Here is a 23,982-nt window from a genome sequence, read left to right on the forward strand (position 1 = left end):
CGTGAGCCATGGCCTCTGAGCCTGCCACAACAGTGAGAGGCCTGCGTACCGCAAAAAAAAAAAAAAAAACTAAAACAAAAAACTGTAGTGTTTGAGTGTAAGCAAAGAAGGGCAGAGAGTGGTAATGAAACTGATAAGGTAGTTTGAGCCAGATTGTGGCATGTCTTGTGAGGCTTTAGTAAGCTTTCTATAGGGGAATGGCATGATCAGATGTGCACTTTCAGATGATAATTTTAAGAGTTGGGCAATAGATTGAGTTGAAAGAGACAGATGGTTGGAATTTCAGTTTAGGAAGCTCTTACAGTCAGTGGTCTAGGCAAGAGATGTTAAGGACCTGAAGTAAAACAGTGATACTGGGAAGATTTCTGGAAGAAAGAAAGGTAGTAAATGATAGAGAAGAATGATAGGTTTGAATGAGATTTGTAAAGGAGGTAAAATCAAAAGAATTTGATGACTGATTAGATGTGTTTGTTTTGAGGGCATTTAGATGACTTTCACGTTTCTTTCCTGATAAATTGGATTGATGATAGAACTATTAACAGGGATAGGAAATAGGAAGAACACGTGGTTTAGTCTGAAAGGGAAGAGATAAGTTAACTTTAATGTGCCTGTTGGCAGACTGACTAGAGATGTCTAATTGCTGTTGGAATTAAATATTTAGAATTTATAGAGGTCTAGCTAGAGATACAGATTGAGAATAATCAGAGAAAGTAGTGTTTGAAGTCAAACAACTTGAAATTGCCCTAGAGAGCTAGAAGAAAAGATTGAAGGATAGAGATAGAAGAAAAAAGGAATCCAGAAGGATTACTCATAGATAAAAGGAGAACAAGGAGAGAGAGTGGTGTTATAGAATTCAAAACAGAAGAGTTTCAAGAAACAGAGGTAAGATGGAGTGAGAGATCGTGGAATTTTATATTCAGGAGATTCTCTGTGACATTGCTAAGAGCAGTTTCAATAAAGGAATAGGAGTGAGAGTTAGATTGTAGTAGGTTTGGCTATGTAAGGAGTGACACAGGAAACTGAGGGAAGGCTTTTTTGTTTTCTTTAGTTGTTCTTGGTTTAAAGGTGGGAGGCAATTTAGCATGTTTATTTAGTGAAGAGAAAGGAGCTAGTGGAAGTTAAAGACACAGCAGAGTGAGTAGATAATGCATGGAGCAGTTCCTGCAGGAGGAGATAGGATCAAGACCAAAGATGAAGAAGTAAGCCTTGAAGGGGAATAGGGACAACTTTGAGGCGAGCAGGAAGTGTTTGGTCCTGATATGGGTAGCATTTCAAATGGATTTGGAGTTGTAAAGGAATAAAGTTTTGGAGTGTTACATTTGATAACTTTTCTCTGTACAACAAAGTCAGTGTTAAATTGAAGGTGCAAAAGGAAACCATCATGTCTCAGACAGAATGTATTCTCTTTTCTTCTTGTGTCTTATTTAGAGACAACTTCCCAAGATGTATAGATCACTAATCTTGAACTTTTTCTCCAATTCTGACTTCTAATACTTTTTAAGGTTAACAGTGTAATCCAGACAAAAAAGAGAGAGAAGAAATAAAAAAATTATTCCAGTTCATAAAACTCTTTCTAGACTCCTTTTTACCTAGTACAACTTAGTAGAAAGTCGAAAGGATATCTTTTTTTCATACTGTTAGGATGGCATACAATATGATACAGTGATCACTTCAAACAGTTCTCTAGTATTCTGAACTTTTAAAAATGAATATCTTTATTTATTTTACTGGTTTATCTGCTTTTTTGTGTGTGTTTTAGGGTTATGGTTTTCCAGTGAACCGACTTTTTGACCTTTTATTTGAAATAAGAGATCAATACAATGAAACACTGCTTAAAAAATGGGCTGGAGTTTTCAGGTTAGTCTAAGCCATGGTGCCTTAATGTAATGAAAAAGTTTGTCAAATGCTAAAGTAATTGGTTTTTGCATTTAGCAATAAAAAATGCTTATAATATTTTTTATTGTGGTAAAATATATATAACTTAACCATTTTAACCTTTTATGAATGTACAGTTCAGTGGCATTAAGTATATTCACGTTGTTGCAACCATCACCACTATCCATCTCCAGAACTTTTTTATCTTCCTAAGCTGAAACTCTGTACCAGTTAAACAGTAACCCCCATTCTCTTCTTCTAGTCCCTGGCAATCACCATTCTGCTTTGTCTCTATGAATTCAACTACTCTAGGTACTTCATATAAGTAGAATCATACAATGTTCAGTTTTTGTGTCTGGATTTGTCTGTTTTTTTTGTGTCTGGATTATTTCACTTAGCATAATGTCTTCAAGCTTCATCCATATTGTAGCATGTGTCAAAATTTGATTCCTTTTTAAGGCTAAATAATATTTCATTATGTATATCACATTTTATTTATCCATTCATCCACTTACAGATATTTGGGTTGTTTTCACCTTGTAGCAATTGTGGATGATGCCTCTGTGAACCTTGGCGAACAGTTATCTGTTTGGGTCCCTGTTTTCAGTTCTTTTGGGCATATACCCAGAAGTGGAATTGCTGGATTGTATGGTTAATATATGTTAAATATTTTGAAGAACCTCCATACTGCTTTTCACAGTGGCTGTACCACTTATAATCAATTTTTAATTGTTCTACTTTCAGTCCTAATCTCTGTAGTTTTTTGCCCCAGTAAATGATTAGATATGAGGCTGTAAATATTCAATGGTATTTAGTACTAGAGACAAAAATTTATGGCTTATAAATTTTCTTTGGGGAAAGTGCTATTTTTACAAACAACATAATTGTTAAATTAAAAATCTTAAAGTATCTAATTAGGACAATTATTTTTGCCTTAACCACTTGCCTTCAGGGCACAAAGTATTTTAATAACTATATAATTTTGTGTTGCCATGAAAAGAAATATCAACTCCCTCCTTTTTAAATTCTAAAAACTTTTCTCTCTCCCTTTCTGCCTTTCTCCCTTCCTTCCTTTCTTTTTTTCTTTGTTTCAACAAAAAGTCAATCTTGAGAGCTTACATCTAGGTTAGCCAAAATATGATAGAAACACTGTGGCAATAATAGTTGATGTTATTAAAATAGAAAATATGTTAAATGATTTAACACTAGCTTGGCATTTACCCCATCAGTTTTCAAAACCTATGGAGGGCTGACCTTCTGAATACTGTGATAGAAATCTTTTAAAATACCGAAGTGGTTTACAAGTTTATACACTTCTATTAAGATGAACTAAATCAATCCTTATTTAAGCTTTTGGTATTAACATTCCATAGGAGTGATCTTGTCAGGATGTTGTCCCAAATGAATAGTTGACAGTCTTAGATGAGTCATGTATAAATGTTAACAATTTTTGATACTTAGTATTTTAGAAATAGAGGTAGTGCTTATTGATAGGGATGGTAATATATAATATATATGCCATGATCTAATGTGATATAATATGATATCTTTATTTATATATATTTGTATATAAAAATCTTTACTTATAGGATTTCTGTTATTAACTTACCCTTCTCAGAAGACTGTTTAAGTTTTTACAGTTGCTGATAGATTTGTATTGAACCAGCTATTCTCTCTTATCTATCTTAAGACTTCTAGTAGTGAGATTGTTCCTCAAGATTGGGGAAACTGTGAGGTATTGTTTTCTCTCTGAAAAGCTAATGGGTTCCTTCAAAAAGAGATAGGATTAACATTATCCTCCATTATCATCATGGATGAGAGCAAATGATAGCATGTCAATTGTAATTACCAAATATATTTTGACTTCTACTTTCAGTACTGTCATGCTTTTTGCTTAGATTTTTAAGAAGTAGCAGATTTTAAGCATTTTTTGTCCTTGATCTGTATCTTCAAAGACTGTACCGGTAGTGAATTGACAACCTAACAGTTAAATGGGGAAAAAGTAAAGTTATCAGTACTGAATAATTAAAACTTGACGACGTCCATGATAGAATTTATGATCTGACTACTGTCATACTTTATCAGTGTGTGGTTCCCTCCACCTATATTGAGAGCACTAGTGTTTTATTTATATTCTTGATTGCCTAGCTCCAAACAGAGTCGTATTTTAACTACCTTGTGCACCTCAGTGATTTACAAGCATATGACTTTATTTCCAGCCTCTCATTAAGATGCCAGAGCCATTTATCAATTAGATATCCATCATCCACTGTCCAAACCATATCCTTCTCTTATGTTCCTTACCTCAGCAGATGTCTCTGATGAGGTGAGGTATACATCATTTGTCCATTTGCCCTGTCCAGAAACCACGGATTCATCAGGAATATATAATACTTTCCCTCATAATCCTCATTTAGTTTCTAAATCCCATATATTTTACTTCTTAAAAACTCTTGTTCCTGCCACTTCCTCTCTTCCTACACAAATACAGCTTTAATTCAAATTCTCATCACTTCTTATTTGGATTATTCAGTCTTTCTAGCTGGCGTCTCTCTGTTCATTATTGTCCTTTTCCTAGTTTTTCCTCCACTGTGTGAAAGTCTTCCTATGACATTCCTCTGCCTAAAACCTACTATGGTATTCCACTGCCTACAGGATAAAATCTGCATGCCTCAGTTTGTCCATCTGCCCAGGCTCAGTTTAAACCATGTCCCTTGAATACTTTATACTCCAGTAGTACTGCACTACTTGTGGTTTTACTCAACCCCTCCCCACACTTACACTTTTTCTCCGCTTATGATTTGCATGTTATGTCACATCTTTCTGAAATGCTGTTCTCCCATAATCTCATTAGAAGTGTTTCTTTTCATCTTTGAAGACCCTACAGAGCCCGTAGCTCCTCTGTAAAACTTTTCATGAGATGTCCCCCACCTACTCTGATAAAGTTTATCACTTCCTCCTTTGTCCTATTTCTGAAACTTGCACCTCTTTTATTGTACGTATAACACATCATTATAAACATTATAATTTGTTTGCATATCTGTCTCTCCTGTTAGGTTTGAGAACAGGGATCTTGCTTTTATTTTCATGAGGGTAGGGAGTTTTCATCAGAGTTAGCCCAGACTAGCACATAATAGGTGCTCAGTAAATAAAAATCAAACTGAATTATTGATTAAAAGGAAGTTGATTGGACAGCAGGTATATTAGGACAGGATGAGTTATGCTACGGTAACAAAAATGCCCCAAATCTCATTGGATGAACACTGGCATTTTATTTCTCACTTGCACAGAAGTCCATAGTGCGTCTAGTAGTCCAAGATTTGAGCTTTTGACACCTGTAATTCTACTTTCTCAACATGGTGGTCTCCCCTATCACCGTGGGACTAAGGGTCACACAGTTAGTTCATAAATGCTTTAGACTTAAAGCAACACATGTAACTTGTATTCACAGTCCAGTGGCTAAAACTAGTCATATGACTTTGCCTATTTGGTGAGTAGTAAATGTGTCTACCTTACTAAGTATAAAAGGTCCTTTTCTAAGTACAACATTATGAGAGACAAACAAATGGAAGACATTGTTTTTATCTTCAAGGAGCTTATGGTCTAGTTGGAAAGAGAAGACAAAAAACATACAACTTGAGAGTTGTTCCTATCAAGAAATGTGACTGGGATACTCTTCACCTCATTTTTAGTTGTAATGAGTTTGTTCAGACTATATCAAATGGAAAGAAGAGATTGCACATTAATTTTGAGGGACAGACTTATTTGCTATTGAATTTCAGAATTCTGAGTGATTAGGCACTGTTTCCTGTTTAGAACTTTAACTGACACACAAAAAATGATTTTGTAATTGTTGGGGTTTTTTAAAAGTATTGTCCTATAGCACTCTATTGATATGTTTTCTAATATTAAATTTCAATTCTGTCTTCTTTCTTAACAGGGACATTTTTGAAGAAGATAATTATAGTCCCATCCCTATTGTTAATGAAGAAGAATATAAAACAGTCATCAGTAAATTTCCCTTTCAAGATCCAGACCTTGAAAAGGTACAAGCTAGTTCTTAATTCAAGAAATTTCTTAAAAATAAATTAATCATATTTATTGCTACATTATATTAACCTGATAGTGTGAGAATAGCTTCTTTTGAGGCTTTTGTTGTTATTGTTGTGTTATTTGAGAAAATTAATTATGTTTTGTTAACTTTTAAAGATTATGTTACTCCTACTACTACTATTTTGGTGAGGTTAAGAAAGGACTTTCCTGGGGCTACTAGGAGCCCTTGTCCCAAATATTAGGTGGATTCCCAGGGCAGGTGTTACTATCATTGGGTGGATTCCAAATTAGATATACTAAATGTTGAGTAGATTATAGGAATAAGATAATATTGTAAGGAAAGAGAGAATTTCTTTGAAATTTCCATCACTGTGGAAGATGTCATTTTGTGGCTTTTTTTCTAAAAATATATTTGTATAAAAAGTTTATCTTGGGGACTTCCCTGGTGGCGCAGTGGTTAAGAATCCGCTTGCCAATGCAGGGGACACGGGTTTGATCCCTGGTCTGGGAAGGTCCCACATGCTGAGGAGCAACTAAGCCCATGCACCAAAACTACTGAGCCTGGGCTCTAGAGCCCACGATCCACAACTACTGAGCCCATGCGCCACAACTACTGAAGCCCACGCACCTGGGGCCTGTGCTCTGCAACAAGAGAAGCCACCGCGATGAGAAGCCCACGCACCGCAACGAAGAGTAACCCCTGCTTACTGCAAGTAGAGAAAGCCTGCATGCAGGAACGAAGACCGAACGCAGCCAAAAATAAAATAAATAAAATAAATAAATTTATTTTAAAAAAAAGTTTATCTTGGTTAAATAAGAGGTGTATGAAGGCAATAGCCACCTGTAGATTTTTTTCTGAAGTAAGAATGTCTATTTCTGGAGTCAAGATGTCTGAACAAAAGATAGGCTAGAGAAAGGAAATAGACCAGCATGTAGAGTATTCTGGAAATACACCTGATTGCCCATATGCGTGCGTGCACACAGAAACACACACACATGTACCAATCCAGTATCCCTGGGTAGAATTAGATCTTACGAGAAAAGGATGTCATATTTCCTGTTATAACCTTTCTCATTCTCTTCATTTTTGATTTTTTTTCCCTTAATCTTTTTTATTATTTTTTCAACACTTTATAATTTAGTCCTTTTCTACATTTTTATCCCTTAATAATGAACAAGAGTGAATTCTGAATGAGTTGTGTGAATTGTGACTGTAAATTTTTATGTTACATTTGTATATACATAAACTAAGCATATTATGTGTAATAGTCACTAAATACAGGACCAAGTATTTTAATGCATAGCTTTTAGATTATAGCTAACACTGCCATTGCACATACCTAATTGTATTCTAATACACACAAAAGACCAGAATAATTATTCTAGTTCTGTATTTTTTTTTCTTTTTTTTGCGGTACGCGGTCTTCTCACTGTTGTGGCCTCTCCCGTTGCAGAGCACAGGCTCCGGACGCACAGGCTCAGCGGCCATGGCTCACGGGCCCAGCCGCTCCGCGGCATGTGGGATCTTCCCAGACCGGGACATGAACCCGCGTCCCCTGCATTGGCAGGCGGACTCTCAACCACTGCGCCACCAGGGAAGCCCTCTAGTTCTGTATTTTTGAAATCCCAATCAAAGTTTCCCTGTCAAGAAATATTACGAGGGCCTTCCCTCATGGTGCAGTGGTTAAGAATCTGCCTGCCAGGACTTCCCTGGTGGTCCAGTGGTAAAGAATCCACCTTATAATGCAGGGGTTGAGGGTTCGATCCCTGGTCAGGGAACTAAGATCCCACATGCCACGGGGCAACTAAGCCTGCATGCCACAACTACTGAGCTCGTGCACCACAACTAGAGCTGCGTGCTCTGGAACACACGCGCCACAGCTACAGAGCCCATGCACCCTGGAGCCCGTGCACCACAACTAGAGAGGAGAAAACCTGCACACCACAACTAGAGAGAAGCCCGCACGCTGCAATGAAGAGCCTGCATGCCTTAGTGAAGATCCTGCGTGCCACATCTAAGACCCGACGCAGCTATAAATGAATGAATGAATGAATGAATGAATGAATGAATAAATAAATACATACATACATACATACATACATACACACATACATACTGGAAAAAAAAAAAAAGGAATCCGCCTGCCAATGCAGGGGACACAGGTTCGATCCCTGGTCCGGGAAGATCCCATATGCCGTAGAGCACCTAAGCCCGCGAGCCACAACTACTGAAGCCCGCGTGCCTAGCGCCCGTGCTCCACAACAAGAGAAGCCACGGCAATGGGAAATGCTCGCACTGCAACGAAGAGTAGCCCCCGCTCACCGCAACTAGAGAAAGCCCGCGTGCAGCAACAAAGACCCAATGCAGCCAAAAATAAATAAATAGACAAACAGACAAATAAATAAATAAATGTTGTGGGGTTTTTTGTTGGTTTTTTTTTTGCGGTACGCGGGCCTCTCACTGTTGTGGCCTCTCCTGTTGTGGAGCACAGGCTCCGGACACGCAGGATCAGCGGCCATGGCTCACGGGCCCAGCCGCTCTGGGGCATGTGGGATCTTCCCGGACCGGGGCACGAACCTGTGTCCCCTGCATCGGCAGGCAGACTCTCAACCACTGTGCCACCAGGGACGCCCAATAAATGTATTTTTTTAAAAAGAAATATTACAAGAATATTCTCTGTCTCACAGCTTGGCTTTGTTTTGTTTTAGTTACTGGTAATAAATGTGTTCAGGATATAGCATCTGCAAAAAGAGCACTGGATTCGGTCTGGATTCATGTGCCAGCTCTGTCTGTGGCTTATTATGGGCAAGTGACTTACCCTATTTGGGCATTTTTGCCTCATCTGTCAAATAAGGAGGTTGAACTAAATAATCTCTAATGTCTCTTCTAATTACACTAAAGTATTCTAAATAGATTTATAATTAAAAGGATATTTGACTTTGCTTGTAGGGTACTTCCAAAATATACAGCATCTGAGGATTAAGCTTGTTAGGAATTGTATTCATTGGTTTGTGTATTATTCATCATTAAAAAAAACTGTCATTAAGGCAAAAGGCACATGGAAAATTTAAATGTGATAACTTAGAAATCTCGTAAGTTATGTAGTAATAGTCTCTTGGTTGTGTGTTTATATATTTAATTTTTTCCTATTTTAAGTATAATTTTCAATTAAAACGATTGAAAAAGATGTAAAATTGTCTCTCAAATAACATGAGTTATTTTCAGCAGAAATGACAAGTGAGAAAGGAATAAGACTGAACATATATGCTAAAATCTGTCTTTTTGCAGATAGCTGTGCTAATTTAACTAGGATCCTTTGGCTAAAATAAGAACATGTTCATATTGTCTTTAATGTCATTAAAATCAATTCTTAAAGTTGAAATAGCTTTCAAATAGTTAATTTTGGTTTCATTATTCTGTAAAACATAACTTGGAGGTGAGTTAGCTCTCACATTATTATAAGGTGATTTTAAAGAATAGCAACTCTTTAGTTGATTTTTGTAGTACTCCTAATTCAGTTCCTAAATTTGGAAAGGTTGAACCTACCAGTTTTGGAGAGAGACTGCTCTCTGCAAATGTTTTCACTACCAGCTTATTGTAAGTTTCTTTCTGCTGGAGGTACCTAAGAATACATATGTTAATTCATATATTTATCATTCACCTGCTATCTAGTAGACACTGTGCTATGTGCTAGTTTTTCAGTCTCTGCTGTCAAGGAACTTGTAGTCAAGTGAGGGATAGATTAAATAAACAGGAAATTACAATTCACAGAAGTTGGCCCTGCTCAAGACAGAAGATACAGCATGGAGAAAGGCTGTAATTCTGCAGTATAAGGTTGATGAAGTGCAAGAGACGAAGATCAAAAAATGAAGATGAAGTAGAAAGTGGCAGACTATAATAGGCCTTGTAAACAGTGTTAGGGAGCTTAGCCTGATGGCTCGAATAAGTCACCACCAGATTTCAAGCAGTAAAAACATAATCAGATTTGTGCTTTAGAAAGATCTCTCTGGCTAGTGTGTGGGGAATGGATTGGAGAAGAGTAAGGCTGGGATACTAGCTTGGGGATTGTTGCAGTTATTTTGGCAAGAGAGATTGGTGACCTGAATGGGAGTTATGGCTGTGGAACTTGATTTGAGATATTTAGGAAGTAGGAATGACAGGAGTTGATTATCACTTGCATATGAGGGATGATGGAGATAGAGGCGCAAGTGTGATAGCCACATTTCTGCCTTGGATGGTGGTAGCATTCACTAAGATAGGAAACGCAAGAGGAGCAGATTTAGAAAGAAGGGATGATCATTTCACTTTTGGTTCTGTTGAGAATGTCTCAAATGTTACAGCTAAATTGAGGTGTTCAAATGTTAGATGTACAGATTTGGACTTCATGAGAAAGATTTGGCCTAGAGTTTTAGATTTGGGAGATATTGGCACTTGCATGGTGAGAGTAGGTGAGATTCTCTAAGGACAGTATGTGTGGTAAGAAGGGAAGAAGGTGTAGGATAGAACCCTAAGGAGTAGCAATTAAGGGATGGCTAGAGGAGGAGATATAGAGAAAGTAGAGAAACAGAGGAAAACCAGTGTGGGTCAGGGATTCCAAGGAAGGAGAGATCATTTAAGAAGCAGGAGGCGAGACTTCCCTGGTGGTCCAGTGGTTAAGACACTGTTTTTCCAGTGCAGGGGGCACGGGTTCAATCACTGGTCGGGAAACTTAAGATCCTACATGCCCCCTGGAGTGGCCAAAAGTAAATAAATAAAATGGGGGTTTTTTAGGGGCTGGGGAAAGCAGGAGGCCCATTGTGTCAGATTGTTCAGGTGAATCAGGTAACATGAAAAGTTATTGGATTTAACACCTGTGAGGTCATTGGTGACCTTCGTGAGGGTGTTTTCAATGATGTAAACTAAGTTGCAATGAATGTGAAGATTGAAGTAGATTAGGCTTCATGAAGCGTAAAGAGGGGGCTTTTGGTAACAATCTTCAAGAGAGTTTACCTTTTGGAGACTGAGAATTTGCTAATGGATGTTGGCTGATAAAGCATTTTAGCCAAGAAGCACACTGCAAACCATTAGCTTCATACTGGCATTAGATGTATATAGGTCAGAAAGCTGCTGTAAGGTATTCTAGGAGTTATGGAGTGAAGTGGATACTTTCTTAAATTGGCATTCAAGCAAGTGAAGGGAGTCTTAGAATTATTTGATGACACTGAGCCAGGAAGCTGGCCCATAATTTTCATGCCAACCTGACTCTGTATTACGGCTGCAAGGAAGCAAAAAGTTAAGCATCTTCTGCAGGATACTTATGATCAGGACACACACTTATATACTTTCTCTGCTTGTTAGAAGTCTGATAACATGATTTAAGAAACAGGTAAATTGCCACATTATTTTCTTCAGAAATATTTTAGTTCTTTTTAAAATCTTAAAAATAATGAGATAACAGTAGACTTTAAAATGCAGGTATTAACTACTAATTCAAATGTGAAATCAATTTAATTTTTACATTTTTGAGGTGATTAGAATATCTTTTTCTAAAATTTCAGCAACAGTTTCAACTTTGTTTTTCTTTCAACAGCAATCTTTCCCAAAGAAACTGCCCATGTCTCAATCAGTGCCTCATATTTATATTCAAGTTAAAGAATTTATTTATGCCAGCCTTAAATTTTCAGAGTCATTACACCGGAGGTAAGTTTATTAATAAGAAATGTATCTTTATCATAGCTATTTTTGTGAAACATTAACACTTGATTTTTAGGCCATGACTCTTCAGTGGACTGTTATCTCGTTGGAAGGCTTACATATCTTAGTGGCATTTGGGGTTAACTAGAAATGCAACCTCAGACCTACTGAATTAGAAACTGAGGATGGAGCCCTTGGCTTTACCAAGTACTCTGGGTGATTCTGATGCACTCCAAGTTTAAGAACCACTGCCTTAAGCTTCATCATACTCTACTAGTCTCTTATACCAAAGTTTCTAAACATGTATTTTAAAGACATTAGCTTATAACATAACACACAATATCATTCAGCATTGGAAAAACAGTGGATACAAATGGGTATTCATTGAAAAGGAATGACAGACTATTACAGTGGTAGTTTTCATTAGTGGAGCTCTAATGGTCCAAGAGCTACCAATAATTTATGCCTATCTTTTTTTTCATTGAACATTCTAAAGTTCCGATCTAAAACAGCAGTATAATGCAGTAGTTAAGAACATAAGCTTCAGACTTACACCTGAGCTTGATTCTTGATGTTGACACTCATTAGCTGTAGTAGGACTTTGGGCTAGTCACTTAATCTGTTTAAATTGCAGTTCCCTCATCTGTAAAATGAGAGACATAACTCATAGGGTGGTTTTAAGAATTAAATGAGGTAGTGAGCGTGTATAAAGCACTCTGTGTAGCCTGGCACATGGTAGGCACATAAGGTAGGAGCAGATGAGATACTACAATATAAGATGTGAGACTAGAGCTTGGAGTTTTTATATTTCATTTGCAGGCATTGGGGAACTATTGAAGAATTTTTAACTAAGAAAGGACAGGACTGGAGTAATATTTTAGAAAGTTTACTCTGGCCTCAATGTGGATGGTAGATGGGAGGTAAACTGTAGAAAGTATAGAAATTTAGCAGTTTGGAATTAACTTTCATTTTGTTTATTTACAGAGGAGAGACAGTGGATCTCTAATTGTTACTTGATTTTTTTAAATAAGTAAATTTATTTATTTATTTATTTATGGCTGCATTGGGTCTTCGTTGCTACACGCGGGCTTCCTCTAGTTGTGGCAAGCAGGGGCTACTCTTCGTTGCGGTGCATGGGCTTCTCATAGTGGTGGCTTGTCTTTGTTGTGGAGCACAGGATCTGGGCACGCAGGCTTCAGTAGTTGTGGCATGCGGGGGCTCAGTAGTTGTGGCTTGTGAGCTCTAGAGCGCAGGCCCAGTAGTTGCGGCGCACGGGCTTAGTTGCTCTGTGGCATGTGGGATCTTCCTGGACCAGGGCTCGAACCCGTGTCCCCTGCACTGGCAGGTGGATTCTAAACCACTATGCCACCAGGGAAGTCCCGTTATTTGATTTTTTACCACATTTATAACACCAAAGATAAAAGCCCTTAGTCATAATATTATGTGTAATTATCCCTAAAGCTTCCCTATTGACTGACTAGAACTAGAATTGCCCCCTCAGTTCTGGCTCTTTTTGTGCATGAACTCCTAGCATTCTAAAAGGTAAATGTTGTATACTAATGCTACAGCAGAAAAGATTATCTATTTTTTCCTTCTCTCTTTGATAAAAATATTTGTCATTTTTGTTAGTTCAATATCCAGTCATTCTATTTAACTCTGTGATACTATGTTTTTCATTTAGCAAGGCTTTTTATACTTACATTTTTTAAAATTAGCTTTACTAAATAACATTGGCTATTTTCATTTTGTAGTTCAGAATACAGAAAGCATAGTTAGTATAAAAATATCTAAATCTAAATTTATTCTAGATTATCAGCTTTCTGACATTTTGTTTTAAAAATTTACATCTGTGGCCTAAAATTGAGCTGAGTCATTTTTTTAAAATTTGTCATTAAAGAATTATGGAAAAATAACTTGCTGTGTTTAAAACTCTTTTATTATGTTTAAACATATTTTGCAGTTAGATTTTTAGACCAAAAAGATGCTTTGGAGCTCTTATAGTAAAAATGTTTGGGGTTCTTTTTATATGTGAATAAGAGCAGGGCCAGAGAATTAAGTGATTTCATGATGAGACTCTAAAGTCTCAGTTATTTGGTTGCAGAGAAAACATCTGGATCTAATATGATCTTTAAGGAATTTTCAGTTCTCATAAGAGGCTAAGCTCTAAAATAATTTAGGAGATTTATTGTATATTGAGATTTAATTACTGTGTTATTTGTTATTTAAAAATTAGGAAGAGTACAGGTTATAAGCTCAAAAGAGAAGGAGTTAAGGGGAAAAAATTGCTCAGTTAGGATAAAAACCTCTTGGAGAAAATCCTGGTCATTGTTGGGTAAATCTTGCTGGCACGAATAGGACGTAAGTGCTGATAGGTCTTCTTTCTCTGCTTTTACTTACGCATTGATTCAGCATTCAAGGAAGTTCAGGGGAATTAAAACAAAAGGCATTATCTGTCATGCATAACTTTTCATCTGAAAAGGATGCTATACAGGGTGTCTTTAAGCATAATTTGAGTGTGTCAGAAAGGAAACCAGAGGAATTGGCAACCACCTCCTTTATATCGGTGTGAGTACGTTGCTTGTTCTAGGGACACTACTGATTTCTGTCAGAGAGTTTGCTACTGTGTAACCCTGAAACCCTACTGGTATATATATGCTATTCCCTGGGAAGTCTTGACTTTAGATACGAAGAAATCAGAGAGGCATATTCTCCTCAGGTTTGCCAGAATTAGGGTTAGCAGAAATTGAAGAGTACCTGCATTAAAATGGAGAATATTAGAATAGTAGTGAAAATTACCTGTTTTGTCAAATCTTGTTCTATTTGCATATTTAAAATAAATGTAAACTAGTAAATATTTGTACTTCATAGATTTTTAAGAGTAATGTTTTAATAAAGTAAAAAGTGAAAGGGTGCTAAAAATAAAATGTTAGACTGTGTTTAAGGCAGTAGTGAGTCTCATCTGGGGCAGTTTTGCCCCCCAGGGTATATTTGACACTGTCTAGAGACATTTTGGGTTGTCACAACTAGGGGGAAGAGTGCTACTTGCATCAGGCGGGTGGAGGACAGGGATGCTGCTAAACATCTTTCAGTGGTACAAGACAAGACAGCTCCACAACAAAGAATTATCTAGCCTAAATGTCAATAGTGCTGAGACTGAGAAAACTTGGTCTAAGGACAGCTTAACCGTTTTGATAATGAGGCTATATACAAAAAATCATGACACTTAAATTGAAGGCCTAGTGGTTAGAAGAAAATAATAAGCTTTTTAGTGCTAGGCTAGTAATTTTTAGGATGTTAAGAAACATCATAGGGTTAGTTCCTCCCTCCCCCAAATTGAAACTAGTGTAAGGCAAGTAATTTCTTTGAATCTTTTTTTAAAAAGTTCTCAATGGAAATGGATAGCTTAGTTATATTAAAATCAAATCTAGCGATTGTATCCAGAGGGTTCACATCAATTTGTATTTTAAAAGTAATTTTAGCTATAGTTGTATATAAAGTGTCTTTGAAAGTGGCTGTACCATAATGGAGTCATAATTTAAGAATAGTTTTATTTCCTTATACTAAGTACTCCATGGTTTTACTGTAATGGTTAATTGAATACATTTAAATTATTCTATAAATGAACATTCTACTTTATGGAAAGTATCCCTTTTGTGAAACTAAATTGAATTGAAATATGTGATTTAATAGATATGAATGACTGTAATTTATTTAAAGATATAAAGGAATTAGAGCAAATTATTTTAGTAAATTGCATTAAATTATTTAGGAAGCTAACTAATTGTAACCCTTGTGGAAACCTTAATAAAATCAACCTTTGTTTTTAGCTCAACAGAAATAGATGATATGCTTAGAAAATCAACAAATCTGCTGCTGACCAGAACTTTGAGTAGCTGTTTACTGAATCTTATTAAAAAACCTCATATAGGTTTGACAGAGGTAGGTTAAAAAGATATTTATAGCTAAATGTTTCATTATATGAAACAATTATTTTAAATTAATTTATTGCTGAACATCATCCTATAAAACTAGCTTTCCATTTTAAATTTATTAATAGAAGTGGGTTTGTTTTAAAATAAAAGCATCATTGTAAATTCCAGTGATGTGAGGGAAAAGGGTTTACATGGGGAATAGTAGATAGCTGATGATGTTAGAAGATATATGGAGATTCATGTTTGCCAGACTTTACATGAAAAGTGAAAATACTCATTTTTTTTTACTTGGTGAATGTATAAAATTTGAAAAAGTTCTTTGAAAAGTTATTTTAAATTAGTTGCTAGTTAGACACTTGGTTATTTTTTTTAGATGATAGCATTCATAAGCAGTATTTACAGCAGGCTTTTGAAATCAGATAATCAGTTGTATCCTATAATGCTATAATTATGCAGAAGTGGTACAGTTGCTGGAAGTAATAATCCTAATTTTAAAAATCAAATGGCTTTGTATACATGTAACCTGCATTTCACTGGAGGCATTTTCTATTTTCTAGCTAGTGCAAATCATTATAAACACCACACACCTGGAACAAGCTTGCAAATACCTTGAGGACTTTATAACTAACATTACAAATATTTCTCAAGAAACTGTTCATACCACAAGACTTTATGGGCTCTCTACTTTTAAGGTATGTAAAAATCTGACCAAAAGTTTTTATTTCACTGTAAGCAAACTTTTAAAAAGTAAAGACAATTTTTGTTATACACATGATTCCATTATATTTCTAACAATTGAAAATTAGAGGTAATCAGTGTCAACAATGAGCAGATAAATGTCAGTTCCTCTTTGGCATTAAACATCTTGTTAAAATGAAGAAAAGTAGGGCTTCCCTGGTGGCGCAGTGGTTGGGAGTCCGACTGCCGATGCAGGGGACACGGGTTCGTGCCCCGGTCCGGGAAGATCCCACATGCCATGGAGCGGCTGGGCCCGTGAGCCATGGCTGCTGAGCCTGCGCATCCGGAGCCTGTGCTCCACAACGGGAGAGGCCACAATGGTGAGAGGCCCGCGTACCGCAAAAAAAAAAAAAAAGTACATTGATTTTCTATAGCTATATTACATTTTCTTCATGTTTTGAAGACTTAGAGTAGTGCTGAATCAGTCTAACTTGATTTTCTTTCATGTCTCACAGTTTAATAGTTAATTGTATATGTAATATATATAAGTGTATGTATGTTTGGAAATTAAAATTGTAAGAAGAATTAGACAAGTGTAAGATTTGCTTTACATCCTTTATTGGCTCTGATCTGAAGAAAAGTAAATATTGCCTTATTAAATGTTATTCAAGTCCTACTCTTTTCTGAATGGACAGATATTTGTTTTTGTAATACCATGGGATATAACAAAAGATTAATTAATGGTTGTTTTAAGCATTATGAATTAAATAATTTCATAAATTTGGTATATAAACTTTTATTATTTTATTGATTTGGAAATCATGTAAATGAGACACTGGCATAGTCTAGCAGAATAAATCCTTTTGCCTTGAATATTTTGTTAAACTAACATAAACCATTTACTGATCCCTTATCTATAAAATAGGCTTGCTAGTTTAACCTCATAGCCCTTTCTAAGTTTTCTATTAATAAGAATTCTCATCTTCCCTACTCTTGCTATATTATAAATTACCCAATTTATCTCCTAAAATTATAGTATAATCATTTACAGTTAAAAAATTCAGTATACTTGTATTTAGATATAACTAATTTAATGTTAACAGTAACCAGACTTTGCAGTCTAGTGGTTAAGACTCCGCACTTCCAATGCAGGGGACACAGGATTGATCCCTGGTTGGAGAACTAAGATCCCACGTGCCACGTGGTGCAACCAGAAAACCCCAAAAAACAAAAACAAAAAACAGTAACCAGACTTTGAAAGTGTGAAGTCCAGAAAAGACCCTTGGTTCCTAAATTATCTGCCTGGCCCCCAAGTCTTATGTTCCTCTGATGATTCTTGAGCCCATGTTGTCATCCTAATCCATAAGACACAAATGCAGATGATATCTGAGTGAATGAATTAATAAAATTATTTATTAAAACTGAGACAGAAGCTGGACAAAACAGGCGTTCATTTATTCAGATAGTATAGTACAGTAATTAAGGGCATATACTCTGGAGTTAGACTGCTGTGTGACTTTGGCCACATTCTTTCATTTTAATGATTCCTGGTTTTATTATCTACAAAATTAGAATAGCAATATATTATCTACCTCATAGAAATATTCTGAGGATTAAAGGGGATACTTAGCACAGTGCCATTTGTTGTACATGATCTGTGCTCTGAGCACTCTATTAGGTGCTGAAAATATAGAAGTGTATCCCTGCCCTCAAGGAGCTCACAGGAGAAAAAACTATAAAAAGACACTTGACAATATGATATAATAAGTACCATAATATAGGAGGAGACTGCACAAATTTGTAGACATTTATTTATCCACAAATTGATTCTTTGCTTCAATATTAGATTTTACACAATCCTTCTTTTTCTTTCTTGTTCTCTGTCCTTATGTCCATGTGTTACTCATATGCTGTCAAGAAGGGATTTACTAGGGAATGGAGTTGTAAGCATATTTAACTATTAACATTATATTTAATAGGCTTACTCTGTACTTTGATTAAAACATGAAATGCGTTGACATCTGGTGCATCTAAGGATCTTCAAGCAATTTTTCTTATCAGTTGTAAGTCAAAGAACCACAGATACTGGAACATGATGCCTCAGATTAAGGAATCTTGGAACTACACTTCTCAAAATCTGCCTGTTGAGAGGAAATGTTTAGAAATGTTAGCTCTGGTCCATCGTTCCAGTGGTCCTTAAGTTGTAGATATTTAGTTGAAGCTACAACTGCCATAGGATACCCCTTGGGTTTTCTAGGAAATCAAGTTCAGCCTGTACAAATAGTAGAGCATCCTTATTTTTTGTTGTTTATTTTTTGTTTTATTTTTGCACAGAACTCAGGAAACCCTTTCTGTCTTATGATATAAAAACAAGAGCTATTTCAAGCTCAATATTTGAAGGTTAAGTGTTCTTCAACTCTTCCTTTGATCTGTTTCAAGAGGAATTTGTCTTAAACTGTACTATGAGAAAGCAGTTCAACAGGGAGAATCATTAAATCAACATTAAAGTGAATTACTGAGGGAGATTGGGGGAATTTCCATTCACAGTGAATAGTCAATCTGTAGATGATTAAAGTACAGTCTTGATTACAGATATTAGCATGGATTGCTTAGTTAACTTCTTAGCCTAATTCTTTTCAGTCCAGTGACCTGATCAAACATATTTCTATTTAGTTGCTTAATGATTATAGAAATAAGCACTTACATGATCCTTTTACCCATACCTCCATTTGCTTCCCCTCCAAAATCCCACATATGCATATATAAAGTGGTAGATTTTATATCATATTTGTTTACTTTATGAAATATTATATAGACTGCCTTGTTAGCTTGCCTTTCATTGTATTAAATCTGTGAGTGGTACAAAAGAGGTAAAGTAAGTAGTTCCTGCCCTCAAGCAGTACCACAGCTTTTTGAAATTAACCTGGACCCACACTGAGAGCTACTTGAAGCTAATGTAAGGCCTCTAACTGAAAAGATTTGCATCAGAATAGAGGGGAAAATGGGAATACCATTCCCTTTTTAATCTGTGTAGACAAATGGCCCAGTTCTTTTTCTTTGGCATCAGAGCTTTTTAACTTTGCTCCCTGGAGCTTTTCCAACCTGCCACCCTGAAGAGTCCTTTCCTTTTGAGTCCTGGCGGTGATTGTTGCAACTGTAAGTGCCTAGAAAGAATATGCTTGCTATTCTTTTTCATTTTGCCTTTTTTAATCTATTGATGAGTATGTAGCAAAGTGTTTTTAGGATTATGGCTAAAGTGACAGTGGTAAATTATCTTTGATTAAGGGCTTGAAATTCTCTTCCTGTGGAGCAAGGACATGGTACGTGGACTCTAAAAAAACTTTTTAAAAAAAATGTAACATTCATATATAAGCACACACAATTTATAAATGCAATAATTATAAATAGATATAGCTCAATTAATTATTAAAAAGTGAACACAGACTTCCAGTTTCTAGTCCGGCATGTAAAGAGCTGGGAAGTTATCACTCTGTCCCAACAAGTAAAAAGCTGAGAAAACTGAAAAAATCAATTCTTCCTTGATCTTTCAGAGAAGTGAGATCACAGGACACACTGCTACCCCCAAAATTGGAGAAGTAGGGAAATACAGAGAATCACAACTTAATGGAGTAGAAACCCATAGGAATCATTACTGGGGTAGGAAAACCTGAAGTATAATTAATGAATATTAGAAAATCAGTATGGACAAGTTTGAGAGTTAAAACTCCAGGGGAACCCAGTCTTAGAGGGGGCACCAGGTTCTCTCAGTGAAGATTTGAGGAAAATCCTCTCACATTTCCAGCAGGGGCAAGGGAAAAGGAACCATTTTGAAATATGCCAGAGCATTCAGTTCTTTAAGCATTCTGTTTTTCTCAACAAGATCTTACCTCAAAATAAATTATTTACCAGTGCCTAAACTAATGAGAGATGCTCTGCTCTGGCCATCCTGTCCAACTTGAGGGGTGGAAATGAAAAGCACATGTGAAGTGCACAGCTAAGGGGCAAAGGCTTACTTAAAGATGAAGACCTAATCGTAGGACTAAAGAACACTTCTCCTCTCCCACTGTCTTACTGCCACATTACTAAAGGCCTAATTCCTGCAATTCTTTTCACCCAGTACACCATGTCCAGCTATCAGGAAAAAATTACAAGGCAGACTAAAAGACAAAAAATACAGTTTGAAGAGATAGATACGGTATTAGAACCATATTCAGATATGTCAGGACTATTGGAATTATCAGACCAGGAATTTTTTTTTTTAAAAACCTATGATTAGTATGCTAAGTACTTTAATGGATAAAGCAGACAGCATGCAGGAACAGATGGGTAATGTAAGCAGAGAGATGGAGAATTTAAGAAAGAATCAAAAAGAAATGCTAGCGATCACAAACACTGCAACAGAGATGAATAATGCCTTTGATGGACCTATCAGTAGATTGGGCATGGCTGAAAAAAGACTCTCTGAGCTTGGGGATCTGTCAATAGAAACTTCCAAAACAGAAAAGCAAAGAAAAAAACACTGAATAAGAATATCCAAGAACTGTGGGATGACTACAAAAGGTGTAGCATACATGCAATGGGAATATTAGAAGGAGAAAAAAGAGAGAAAGGAACAGAAGCAATATTTGATCCAATAATGACAGAGATTTCTCCCAAATTTATGTCACACAACAAACCATGGATTCAAAAAGCTTAGGGAACACCAAGCAGGATAAATACCGAAATAATTACACCTTAGGCATATCATGTTCAAAATTGCCCAAAATTAAAGATAAAAAATCCTTCAAGAATCTAGAGGAAAAAGCTTACCTAGACTAACAAAGATAAGAATTACATCTTCTCTTCATAAACCATGTAAGCAAGAAGAGAATGGAGGAGAATATTTGAAGTGTTGAGAGAAAAACACCAACATAAAATTTTATATACTATGAAATTATCCTTCAAAAGTGAAGGAAAAATGCTTTCTCAGACAAACAAAAATTGAGGAAATTTGTTGCCAGTAGACCTGCCTTGCAAGAAATGTTAAAATAACTTCTTTAGAGGTAAAGAAAATGATATAGGTTAGAAACTTGGATCTATATAAAGAAAGGAAGAGCATCAGAGAAAGTACAAGTGAAGGTAAAATCTTTAATTGATCTAACAGAAAACAGTTTGTTCAAAAGATTAATAGCAATGTGTTCAATTATGTATGCATATATATATATATAGTTGTGTGTATATATGTGTACTTATGTATGTTTACATGAATGACAGCAATGACACAGGGTAGGAAGGGAGGAATTAGAATTATTTTGTAATTATAAGGTACTCACACTACCTATGAAATGGTGTAGTGTTAGTGTTATTTGAAAGTGGAATTGAAATAATTGTGAATGTATATTGGAAACTCTAGGGCAACCACTAAAAAAAAGCTAAAAAAAAAAAAAGTACAACCAATATGCTAGGAAAGAAGAGAAAATGGAATCATACAATGCTCAATTAATACACGAAAGACAGAAAAAGAGGAACACAGAAGTAGAAACAAAGAACAAGCGCAACAGATAGAAAACAGTAACAAATATGGTAGATATTAATCCAGCCATCAATAGTCACTTTAAACATCTCCTGTCTAAAAACACCAACTGAAAGACAGAGATTGTCAGAGTGGATCAATAAAATAAGACCCAATTATAGGTTGTTTATAAAACCCACTTTAAATACAAAGACATACATAGATTAAAAATAAGTGGATGGAGAGACTTCTCTGGTGGTCCAGTGGCTAAGACTCCATGCTCCCAATGCAGGGGGCCTGGGTTCGATCCCTGGTCAGGGAACTAGATCCCACATGCCGCAACTAAAGACCCTTCATGCAGCAACGAAGATCCCGTGTGCCGCAACTAAGACCTGGTGCAGCCAAATAAATAAATAAATAATTTAGAAAATTATTCAAAAAAATTAGTGGATAGAGGAAGATATACCATGTTAACACTAATCAAAAAGTGGGAGTGGCTATATTAATTTCAAACAGCAAACTTCAGAGCAAAGAAAGTTATTATCAGGGATAAAGTGGGCCATTACATAATGACAAAGGGGTCAATTCTCCAAGATGACATAACAATTCTTCATGTGCATGTGCCTGACGATGGTCAAAATATGTGAAGCCAAAACTGATAGAATTTCAAGGAGAAATGGATGGATCCACTGTTACAGTTAGAGACTTCAACACGACTCTTACCAGAAATGGTCAGATCCAGCAGACAGAAGATTGGTAAGAACATAGTTGAACTCAACAGCACCATCAATCAACTGGATATAATCAACATTTATAGACTACTTATCTAGCAACAGCAGAACATGCATTCTTCTCAAGCTCACATGCAATCTTCACCAAGATAAACCACATTTTGAGGCATGAAACACACCTTAACACATTTTAAAGAATAGAAATCATACAGTGTCTGCTGTAAGACCACAATGGAGTTAAACAAGATATCAGTAACAGAAAGATAACTGGAAAATCCCAAATACTTGGAGATTAAACAACATACTTTTAAACATGTGGGTCAAGAAAGAAAAGCATAAAAAGGAATATTATGAACAACTCTGTGCTCACAAATTTGACAAACTAGATGAAATGAACAAACTCCTTGAAAGATAACAATCTGCCAAAACTCACACAAGAAGAAATAGACAACCTGAATAGGCCTGTATCAATTAAAGAAATTGAATCAATAATTAGTAACCTCCTGAAACAAAGCACCAGGCCCAGATGGGTTTACTGATGAATTCTACCAAACATTTAAGGAAGAAATTACACCAATTATCTACAATATCTTTCGTATAGAAGCAGAGAGAATACTTCTCAATTCATTCTCTGAGGCCAGCATTACCCTAACACCAAAACCAAACAAAGACATTATAAGAAAAGAAAACTACAGACCAATATCTGACATGAACATAGATGCAAAAATCCTTAGTAAAATATTATCAGATTGAATCTAACAATTTATAAAAGGAATTCTACATCATGACCAAGTGGGATTTATCCTACTATGTGAAGCTTGTTCATCATTCAAAAATCAGTTAATATAATCCATCACATCAGCAAGCTAAAGAAGAAAAATCACATGGTTATATCAATAAATACAGAAAAAGCATTTGATAAAATTCAACCCCCATTCTTGATAAAAACTATCAGTAAACTTGTAATAGAGGAGAACTTCCTCAACTTGATAAAGAATATCTACAAAAAACCTACAGTTAGTATCATACTTAATGGTGAGAAACTTGAAGCTTTCCCACTAATGTTAGGAACTAGGCAAGGATGTTCCCTTTCACCACTCCTTTTCAACATCATACAGGAAGTTCTAGCTGATGCAGTAAGAAAAAGAAAAGATGTACCGATTGGGAAGGGAGAAGTAAAACCAGTTTTCTTTGCAAATGATATGACTGTTTATGCAGAAACTCTGAAAGAATTTTTTTAAAAAACCTTCTGAAACTAATTAGCAAGTATAACAAAGTTTCAAGGCACAGGTTAAAGTATGAAAGTTAATAGCTTTCCTATTAGTGCATTAAGTGGCTCAAGCTGCCATAAAAAACAAACAAACAAACAAAGAGGCATAGACTATGTGGCTTAAACAAGAAAAAATTATTTTCTCACAGTTCTAGAGGCTGGAAGTCAGAGATTAAGGTACCAGCATGGTAGGTACTGGCTTACAGATGGCCACCTTATCACTGTGTCCTCATATGGTAGACAGCAAAAGATCTCTGATGGCTCCTCCTTTTCTTATA

General features: G+C 36.0%; 1 protein-coding gene across 4 annotated transcripts in view; it reads left to right on the forward strand.

Moving 5' to 3' along the window:
* The window catches only part of EXOC6 (exocyst complex component 6), a gene marked incomplete at its 5' end in the record, with an annotated part of 206,041 nt that overhangs the window by 90,241 nt on the left and 91,818 nt on the right, over window positions 1-23,982 (forward strand). For all 4 annotated transcript variants that reach the window (XM_082630075.1, XM_082630072.1, XM_082630073.1 and 1 more), the window contains 5 exons: window positions 1,760-1,857; window positions 5,816-5,921; window positions 11,499-11,608; window positions 15,430-15,541; window positions 16,092-16,226. In XM_082630075.1, the coding sequence (XP_082486201.1) occupies window positions 1,760-1,857; window positions 5,816-5,921; window positions 11,499-11,608; window positions 15,430-15,541; window positions 16,092-16,226 (561 nt within the window). The remainder of the gene's footprint in view (window positions 1-1,759; window positions 1,858-5,815; window positions 5,922-11,498; window positions 11,609-15,429; window positions 15,542-16,091; window positions 16,227-23,982) is intronic.

This window comes from Mesoplodon mirus, assembly GCF_964341445.2.
Source record: "Mesoplodon mirus genome assembly, chromosome: 2".
Taxonomy (NCBI): Eukaryota; Metazoa; Chordata; class Mammalia; order Artiodactyla; family Ziphiidae; genus Mesoplodon; species Mesoplodon mirus.